This window comes from Cebus imitator, unplaced genomic scaffold, assembly GCF_001604975.1.
Source record: "Cebus imitator isolate Cc_AM_T3 unplaced genomic scaffold, Cebus_imitator-1.0 Scaffold573, whole genome shotgun sequence".
Lineage (NCBI taxonomy): Eukaryota > Metazoa > Chordata > Mammalia > Primates > Cebidae > Cebus > Cebus imitator.
The window spans coordinates 111,662-121,881 of NW_016107888.1; the positions used below are offsets into that span (position 1 = coordinate 111,662).

At 43.3% G+C, this 10,220-nt stretch overlaps 1 protein-coding gene across 5 annotated transcripts in view; it reads left to right on the forward strand.

Moving 5' to 3' along the window:
• Positions 1–10,220, forward strand: part of DHX8 (DEAH-box helicase 8) — a 39,834-nt gene that overhangs the window by 2,531 nt on the left and 27,083 nt on the right. For 3 of the 5 annotated variants that reach the window (XM_017516120.2, XM_017516119.2, XM_017516117.2), the window contains exons 2-9: positions 1,120–1,205; positions 1,765–1,837; positions 2,548–2,633; positions 3,711–3,820; positions 4,209–4,556; positions 4,928–5,072; positions 5,166–5,369; positions 7,364–7,451. In XM_017516120.2, the coding sequence (XP_017371609.1) occupies positions 1,120–1,205; positions 1,765–1,837; positions 2,548–2,633; positions 3,711–3,820; positions 4,209–4,556; positions 4,928–5,072; positions 5,166–5,369; positions 7,364–7,451 (1,140 nt within the window). The remainder of the gene's footprint in view (positions 1–1,119; positions 1,206–1,764; positions 1,838–2,547; positions 2,634–3,710; positions 3,821–4,208; positions 4,557–4,927; positions 5,073–5,165; positions 5,370–7,363; positions 7,452–10,220) is intronic. The other 2 variants (XM_017516121.2, XM_017516118.2) reach the window with 1 other exon arrangement.

A 10,220-nucleotide genomic window follows, 5' to 3' on the forward strand; every position in this document is an offset into this window, starting at 1 on the left:
TTTTTTGAGACAAAGTCTCACTTTGTCACCCAGGCTGGAGATCTGTGGTGCTATCATGCCCCACTGCACCCTTGGCCTCTTGGGCTTAAGCCATCCTCCCACCTCAGCCTCCCGAGTAGCTGGGATTACAGACGCACACCACCACCCCTGGCTGATTTTTGTATTGTTTGTAGAGATGGGGTTTTGCCATGTTGCCCAGGCTGGTTTGAACTCCTGGGCTCATGCAGTCTCCCCACCATGGCCTCCCAAACTGCTGGGATTACAGGTTTGAGCCTGTCGCTTAATTAATAAATAGCTCTAATGTTAGAAGTTTCAGGAACTAGCCTGGGAGCAGTGGCTCATGCCTGTAATCCCAGCACTTTGGGAGGCTGAGACTGGAGGATTACCTGAGGTCAGGAGTTCAAGACCAGCCTGGCCAACATGGTGAAACCCTGTCTCTACTAAAAATATAAAAATTAGCCAGGCATGGTGGCAGGCACCTGTAATCCCAGCTACTCGGGAGGCTGAGGCAGGAGAATTGCTTGAACCTGAGAGATGGAGGTTGCAGTGAGCTGAGATCGCGCCACTGCACTCCAGCCAAAGTGAGACTGTCTCAAAAAAAGAAAAAAAAATGTTTCAAGAACTAGGCAGATTTGTTTAGAAAAATTTGGGGAACAAGTTAGTCTTTCATCAGTGTGGAGATTGTACCACCTAGCAGCTGCCTGGCCCTCATATACAGATTGGGTCTGTCTTTCTGTTGTGTGCCTCTCTGTGTCTCTGTGTGCATGCACGGGCTCATGCTTTTTATTGTCACCTTTAGAGTCTAGTCTAGGTGCCATCGTGCCCAGGTAGTAGTGTTGGGAGAAGAGGGTACGATGATGTGGGGCAAATAGTTGTTCCTAGTCTAAATACACTCAGGGGCTACATGGAGCCATTTTGTAGTAATATCTTTCATTTGTATAAATTCACTAGAACATGTGGATAATCTCAGCAGTCTAGATTGTCTTTCTTTACTCTTATCAGATGGTGGTCTTTGGTTTTTATGACTGTTGAATAACCTAATTAGTTTTGTTTTCAACATACTTGCAACTGATTTCTTGCTCATGTCTCCCTTTTCTGAATTCTGTTTCTTATTTGAAGCTGAATTTGTGATCAGTCTTGCTGAGAAAAATACCACCTTTGATACTTTTAAGGCTTCTCTCGTCAAAAATGGTGCAGAATTTACGGTATGTATACCTGCAGAAGGCAATCTGTAGATATTAATGTTTTAATGTCACTATCGAATTTAAGTTTTGATAGGATTTATATAGGATTTTGATATAGGAAGGAGACAATTTTACACATAGCAATTAAGTAAACCATTAAATGTGTAATGTTTTCATGCCATTAAGCAGTGGTGATGTAAACAGATTTTCTATAATACCTCTCTAGGAAAACAGGGCAAGATTTTCATCATTAAGTTTTTGTAGGTATTTACATTCATATTCTGTGAGTCAGGAAGTTGGAAACGAGTCTTGGGGGTAGTTCTAAACCATGGGAAATAAAATGATGGCAGGGAGCCTAATAACTTTTATCCTCAAAGAGTACTAAGTATTGGCTATCTCTGAAGCTGCTATACTAGGTTCATGCTACACCAGGTTGACACTGTTTCCTTTATTGCAATTAGCTAAATTCAAGTGCATAACAACCCTTCCCTAAAGGACATTCTTTGCATTTTCCTTTTAGAAGTATATTTAAGCACTGATCCAGGAGTTGACAATTTTTGTTCTATGCTTCTTTTCAAAGGATTCTCTTATTAGTAACTTGCTGCGTCTCATACAAACCATGCGACCTCCAGCGAAGCCTTCCACTAGCAAAGGTAAGCAGAGCTTACAACTGAGCTGAGCTTCCAGAATGGTGTAGATTCTGAGCAGCCTGTAAATTGTATTTGTTTTCCTCTCAGCAGTTGCTGAGCAAGTAAATGTTCTAGTAAGATTTTTAAAATGGACTGGGCATAGTGGCTCACTGCTGGCCCAGCACTTTGGGAAGCCAAGGTGGGAGGATTACTTGAGACCAGGAGTTTAAGACCAGCCTGGGCAACATAGAAAGACCTGGTCTCTACAAAAAAGTAAAAAATTATCCAGCCGTGATGGCACACCTCTGTAGTTCCAGCTACCTGGGAGGCCAAGGCAGGAGTGTCGCTTGAGCCCAAAAAGGCAAAGCTGCAGTGAGCCATAGTTGCACCACTGTACTCCAGCCTGAGTGACAGAGTGTCCGTCCTTCTCCCACCGCCCCCTTTCAAGAGGAAAAAAATTTCAAATGACTTAAGAAGACAAAATCAAAATGATAAGATATAACCAAATGAGTATTGCTACACTCCTCTCTCTGCTCCATTTCCAGATAGTTTGTTGTCAATGTTTTTAGAAAATTAAATTACATTTGTAGTAAGGGGTATGATGAATATGTAGCAAAATGCAATGTTCTGTTTTCAGTTTGATACAAATGTAACGTTGAAGTTATTTTGTTAACCATTAATAATATTAAACATGTCTTTTTTTTTAATCCCTTCGTGCTCTTTAATGAAATAAGATCCAGTTGTTAAACCTAAAACGGAAAAAGAAAAGCTGAAGGAACTCTTCCCAGTCCTTTGCCAACCGGACAACCCTTCTGTTCGGGTACTGATGCCATTTTGAGAATGTCTACTATAAATGTGTATTCCCACCCCTTTTTCTTTGTCTCATTAGTAATTTTATTAATTTTAAGTTTGCCGTTGTAACTTATTTTTCAGAAAGTGTTTGATCCCTCCCTGAGCATGTACTATGTATTGAACATGTTAAGGGGTTCTGAGAATGATATTTAAGGGAAATGAGATTGGGAATTTGGGGAAGTAGTGATTGGGATATGAAATAAGGTTCTGGAACAGATGCCTGATGTGTGCAATTAGATTTTTTTTGCCCTGTTCCTTTCTAAAGGTCTAATTTTAAAAGCATTTTGGTTTTTAAATTGCATTTGAACAAATATTTATTAGGCACCTACTTACTGTATGCCAAACACCGTTCTAAGTGCCTGGGTAACAGCAGTGAACAGAACCGACAAGAGTTTCTGCCTTTGGAGATTATATGCTGGTTTTAGGGTAGGAAGCAGGAAATAAACATGTAAACATTCGGGTGGGGAGGAGATATGCAGTAAACAAACAAGTATATAACATAGCAGATGGCAATAAGGGCTACAAAAAAAATAAAGCTGGAGTGGGGGGAGGAAAAAAGAGAGTGTACAGGGAAAGTTGCTTTTTTTTTTTTTTCTTCCTGTGCCTCCCTCAAAAGAGAGTTGCTTTTTAAATTTTCTAATATCTGTTTTCTATTTATAATCATCACTTGCGTTCTTTTATGGCAGAGATGATTAATATCTAACTGCCTTTTGAAGAATCGTGTGAACCCAGGAGGCTGAGATTTCAGTGAACCAAGATCGCACCACTGCTCTCCAGCCTGGGTGACAGAGTGAGACTTCATCTCAAAAAAAGAAAAAAAATCTAACTGCCTTTCATAGAATTGTATTAAGGACAAAGGGGATTTGTCAAATGTAGCAGTGATTCTCAAGAGCCTTTGTCCATTTCTTCTGCATCTATCTCAAATCAAGCCGGAAATCTCTGTCCGTCTTCTATTTCCCTCACATAGTGGCTAGTGATTTGTGGATGTACCTGAAGTACATATAGATTCTTGAGTGGTTTTCTTCCTTCTCCTCTACCTGTGCAGACCATGTTGGATGAAGATGATGTGAAAGTTGCTGTGGATGTCCTGAAAGAATTGGAAGCTTTAATGCCCAGCGCAGCAGGCCAGGAGAAGCAAAGAGACACTGAGCACCGGTTTGTCCTTACTGTCCTGTCCTTTGGAAGTTTAGGATACTGTGACAGTTGAATTTTGTGGACCAGCCAAGCAAAATTGTGGGCAAGTTTACAGAATCTGAGCTGGTCATATATATTGTTGGATCTGTTTTTATTGCTCCCTGCTAAGAGTATGTAGCAAATACTAGGATGTTCAGAAGAGAGAAATCAGGGTTCAAAGAGGCCAAATATGTTTGTGGCTTGATTCTTTATTGGTCTCTAGGGGTGCCATAGTTACTGAAACTCTAATTCAGTTCAACACCTAGTGGGCACCTACCGTGTACATGACACTGTACTGGGTGCTTGGGGATGCAAAGATGAAGCTGGATTGGTTTTTTCTTTTTTAAACAGGTGATTATTGATTTGTTAGGGACAGGACAAAGAAGAAGAAGCGGAGTCGAAGCCGAGATCGAGACCGAGATCGGGAACGAAATCGAGATAGAGACCACAAGCGGAGACACCGATCCCGCTCGCGATCACGCTCCAGGGCCCGGGAGAGGAACAAAGTCAAGTCTAGACACCGGTCCAGGAGCAGGAGTCAGAGTCCCCCCAAAGACCGGAAGGACCGGGACAAATACGGAGAGAGGAATCTGGATAGATGGCGGGATAAGCATGTGGACCGCCCTCCTCCAGAAGAGCCCACCATTGGGGACATTTATAATGGCAAAGTTACCAGCATCATGCAGTTTGGTTGCTTTGTGCAGCTGGAAGGACTAAGGTAATGGCTGGTGCTCTTCTGTTCACACCAGTGATGGGCAGAAATTCTTTTATCACTGAGGATTTTCACATTCTAAAAAGTTATTTTGATTAATAACAGTTTAGAAATTGACTCTTTTGAAATGTTAACATTTATTCGTTTCTCTGTCTTCAGGAGATCTGTCCTTTGCTTGTTGGGACAAGTAGAATTTCCCTCTGCACCCCATGTCTCCCCTTGGGGAGAGTGATAATACTATTCTATTGTTTGACCACCTTCATGGTACTTTTCTCTTGAGGTCAAGACCATTTTCTTTTATTAGTTCCAACAAGGGTAGAAACTGGTTGGGGGAAAAGTATTTTTTGGTATGTTTCAGATGTGTGACTCTCCCGTAGGAAGCGGTGGGAAGGCCTGGTGCACATCTCTGAGCTCCGACGGGAAGGTCGTGTGGCCAACGTAGCTGATGTGGTGAGCAAAGGCCAGAGGGTCAAAGTCAAAGTGCTGTCCTTCACTGGGACCAAGACCAGCCTAAGCATGAAGGTAGGTGAGATGGTCAGCCTGTTCTTTCATCTGATGGCCAAGGGAATGGAAGAGGACAGCAAGTGAGCTAGCTCCCTTGTTTTTGTGCCTTAGGATGTGGATCAAGAGACTGGAGAAGATCTAAACCCAAACAGACGACGGAATCTTGTTGGGGAGACCAATGAGGAGACCTCAATGCGGAATCCTGATAGACCCACTCACCTGTCCCTTGTCAGTGCCCCTGAAGTAGAGGATGACTCACTAGAACGCAAGCGCCTCACCCGAATCTCTGATCCAGAGAAGTGGGAGATCAAACAGGTTGGGGCCCTTAGCTTTCATGGCCAGATAGTCATTCAGCATGTAGCATGGTGCTTAGGGGTGTGTGCCTTGGAGCACGATGGCCTGGGATGACTTTTGGCCACTGTATTAGTCTGTTTTCACACTGCTGATAAAGACATACCTGAGACTGGGCAATTTACTAAAGAGTTTTATTGGATTTAAAACTCCCCGTGGCTGGGGAGGCCTCACAATCATGGAAGAAGGTGAAAAGCATGTCTCACATGGCAGCAGACAAGAGAAGAGAGCTTGTGCAGGGAAACTCCCCCTTTTAAAAACCATTAGATCTCATGAGACTTATCCACTAACATGAGAACAGCATAGGAAAAAGCTGCCCCATGATTCAGTTACCTCCCACTGGGTCCCTCCCATAACACATGGAAATTCAAGATGAGATTTGGGTGGGGACACAGCCAAACCTTGTCAGCCATTTACTAGCTGTGTAATCCTTAACTAAGCTACTCTACCTCGTTGGGCCTCAGTACCCTCATCTATAAAACATGACCAGTGTTGGTGGTGTGAAGATTAAATGAGTAGTTAAAAGAGGTGAAACTCTTAGGCTAGTGCCTGGCATATGGTAATTGCTATGTAAGTCTTCATTATTGTTTTTATCTTTCTTCGCTAAATGTCATAACCATGGTATGTCAAGTACCATGCAGAGCTAGGGCTATAAAGACGAATATATCATGGTTCCTATGCTTAAGGAACTAAAGTCCAGCAGAGGAGACAGATCTAAACAAATAATTGTGAGCGGTTACATATATATTTTTTTATTTTTATTTTTGAGACAAGGTCTTGCTTGCTCTGCTGCCCAGGCTGTAATGCAGTGGCATGACCATGGCCCCCTGCAGCCTCAACCTTCCAGGTTCAAACTATCCTCCCACCTCAGCCTCCCAAGTAGCTGCAACCCCAGGCACATGCCACCATGCCCAGCTAATTTTTAAATTTTTTGCAGAGACAGTCTTACTGTTACCAGGGCTGGTCTCAAACTCCTGGGCTCCAAGTGATCCTCTTGTCTCAGCCTCCCAAAATGTTGAGATTACAGGCATGAGCTGCCATGTCTGGCCTACATGTTACATAATAAGAAATGTACCAGAGTGCTGTGGAAAGAAGGGAAAGAGCAGATAACTTCCTGGGGGTGACACTTTTGAGCTTATACTTTTCAGCACTATGTTGGAGAACCACTCCTGCAACCCTGGAATGGGATGGATGACATTTGAAGTCCTGACATCGTGGGTCAGAGGAGAAAAAGATTGGGTTTTCAGCCGGGCACGGTGGCTCATGCCTGTACTCCCAGCACTTTGGGAGGCCAAGGTGGGCAGATCACGAGGTCCAGAGATTGAGACCATCCTGGCCAACATGGTGAAACCCCATCTCTACTAAAATAAAAAAAATTAGCTGGGCGTAGTGGTGCGTGCCTGTAGTCACAGCTACTCGGGAGGCTGAGGCAGGGGAATTGCTTGAACCAGGAGGCGAAGGTTGCACTGAGCCTAGATTGTGCCACTGCACTCCAGCCTGGAGACAGAGCAAGACTCCGTCTCAAAAAAAAAAAAAAAAAAAAAATTGGGTTTCCTATATGAAACCTCTGTAATTAACTCTCCTAGAAAAGAAGAGTTTTGGCTGGGCATGTGACTCACGCCTGTAATCCCAGCACTTTGGGAAGCCAAGGCAGGAGGATTGCTTGAGGCCAGCAGTTTGAGACCACCCTGGGCAAATAGTGAGACCCTGTTGCTAGAACAAATTTAAAAGTTAGCCAGGTATTGTGGTGTGCACCGGTAGTCTCAGCTATTCAGGAGAATGAGGCAGGAGAATTTCTTGAGCCCAGGAGTTTGAGGTTGCAGTGAGCTTTGATCAGGCCACCGCACTTCAACGTAGGTGACAGAGCAAAATCCTATTCCAAAAAAATAAAACCAAAAACAATGAAAAAAGTTTTGATATTAGCAGATTACAAATGCTGCCTTCTCTTCTTTGGCTAGATGATTGCTGCCAATGTCCTTTCCAAGGAAGAGTTTCCAGACTTCGATGAAGAGACTGGCATTCTCCCTAAGGTGGATGATGAAGAAGGTAACTAGTCAGTTGGATTAAGAAAGATAATTGGCAAGTTGAGCCATTGTATTTTGTGATTTGCTTGTAGTTTAGTGGCTACTAATCATTTGTTCTTTGGGTCTCACTACTCATCTCTCAAAAAAAAAAAAAGGATCTCACCACCATGGAAGCAAGAAATTCATTTTTTTGACAAATGCTTATGTATTATTATATTTGTTGCTTCTGCTAAGCTCTGAGGGCCAGGCATGGTGGCTCACGCCTGTACTCTCAGCACATTGGGAGGCTGAGGCGGGCAGATCACCTGAGGTGGGCAGATCACCTGAGGTCAGGAGTTTGAAACCAGTCTGGCCAACATGGTGAAATCCTGTCTCTACTAAAAATACAAAAATTAGCTGGGCATGGTGCTGGGTGCCTGTAAACCCAGCTACTCAGGAGGCGAAGGCAGGAGAATTGCTTGAACCTGGGAGATGGAGGTTGCAGTGAGCTGAGATTGCACCACTGCGCTCCAACCTGGGTGACAGAGAGAGACTCTGTCTCAAAACAAAAACAAAAACAAAAAGCTTTCAGGATATAAAAAGTTAAAATTGTATTTTTGAGAGTAAATTTGATCTCATATTCTTAGTAATTATTCTGAAAACCCTGGATTCACCTAGGTAACCTTTTGAGTTGCCCTGGAAACAACTTTTAACTCAGCCCATAATGACTTTTTTGAAATTATGAAATCTTATAATAGAATTCTATAATTTATATTATAATAGTGAGCACCTATGAACCCATCACCCAGCTTAAGAAGTAGAATTTTGGAAGCACCTCTGAATCCCCTCCATGCTCCCCTCTGCTTACATCTTCTTTCTCCCTTCTCGGAGTGACCACCATCCCAAATTTGTGTTAATCGCTCCCTTGCTTTTCTTTAGAGTTTTACCATCTACGTATCTATCCCTAAACATTATATTGTGTGGTCTATTTTTGAACTTAACTCATATTTCTTTTTTTTGACGTATATATTTTTGATATTTATCTGTTATTGGTAGTTCACTCGTTTCCATTGTTATAGAGTGTTTTTATACGTAAATTGTAATTTATCCATTTTACTTTTGGTAGACATATGAGTTGTTTCTTGGTTTTTTGTTAATCTTTGTGAATAATAGTATTTTGAAATTGCTATATTGTCTCTCAGTGCTTATGTGCAAAACGTCCTTTTTTTGCGAAATAATGTAGAATTACTGGCAAGGCCAAGTGTCATGGCTCACCCCTATAATCCTAGCACTTTGGGAAGCTGACTGAGATGACAGGATTGCTTGAGCCTAGAAGTTTGAGAGCAGCCCTGGCAACATAGCCTGGCCCTATCTTTACAAAAATAATAATAATAAAAAATTAGCCAGGTGTAGTGATATGTGCCTGTACTCCCAGTACTAGAGAGGCTGAAGAGAGAGGATCGCTTGAGCCTGGGAGGTCAAAGGTACAGTGAGCTGTTGTCCTGCCACTGTGCTGCAGCCTGGGCAATGGAGCAAGACCCTGTCCTTTTTTAAAAAAAATTACTGGGTAGTGAGAAATGTGTGTGTTTGACTCTACTGGGCAGTTCCAAATTGTTTGCTATTGGTTTCTGTACCGTTTATACTTTTGCCATAAGCTTAAGCAAATGCCATTTGGTGTTATTCAATTGTCCAACTAATTTTTTGCAAATTTATTATGGGTTAAGGATTATTCCATAATAAAGCTGGATGGCAAATGCCTTAGTACCATTTAGAATGTCAGGAGAGCATTTTATCACAGGCTTAACTTCTTTTGAAAGTAGGTCCGGGCTGGGTGCAGTGGCTTACACCTGTAATCCCAGCACTTTGGGAGGCCAAGGTGGGCGAATCACCTGAGGTCGGGAGTTTGAGACCAGCCTGACCAACGTGGAGAAACCCTGTCTCTACTAAAAAAATACAAAACTAGCCGAGCATGGTAGCCCATGCCTGTAATCCCAGCTACTCAAGAGGCTGAAGCAGGAGAATTGCTTGAATTCAGGAGGCAGAGGTTGCGGTGAGCCAAGATCGTGCCATTGTACTCCAGCCTGGGCAACAAGAGTGAAACTGTCTCAAAAAAAAAGGAAAGAAAGTAGGGATGATCAATTCTTGGCCTGGAGCACAAATGCCCTAGAAATGGCTGGTGGTGGTGGGGAATGGTCACTTGGGTTGGAATTTTACTTGCATTGCTGTTTTTTTGACCCGGGAAGCTTTCTTTTTGAGATGGATTTTATTCTTGTTGCCCAGGTTAGAGTACAGTGGTGCGGTCTTGGCCCACTGCGACCTCTGCCTCCTGGATTCAAGTGATCCTCCTGCCTCAGCCTCCTGAGTAGCTGGGATTGCAGGCACCCGCCACCACGCCTGGCTAATTTTTTTGTATTTTTAGTAGAGATGGGGTTTCACCATGTTGGCCAGGCTGGTCTGGATCTCCTGACTTCAGGTTATCCATCCGCCTTGGCCTCCCAAAGTGCTGGGATTACAGGTGAGAGCCACCACGCCCAGCATTTTTGTTTGTTTTTGAGATGGAGTCTTGCTCTGTCATCCAGGTTGGAACGCAGTGTCGCAATCTAGGCTCACTGCAACCTCTGCCTCCCAGGTTCAAGCGATTCTCCTGCTTCAACCTCCTGAGTAGCTGTGATTACAGGCACGTGTCACCATGCTCGGCTTTGTATTTTTAGTAGAGACGGGTTTCACCATGTCGGTCTGGCTGGTCTCAAATCCTGACCTCGTGATCTGTCCTCCTCAGCCTCCCAGAGTGCTGGGATTACAAGTGTGAACC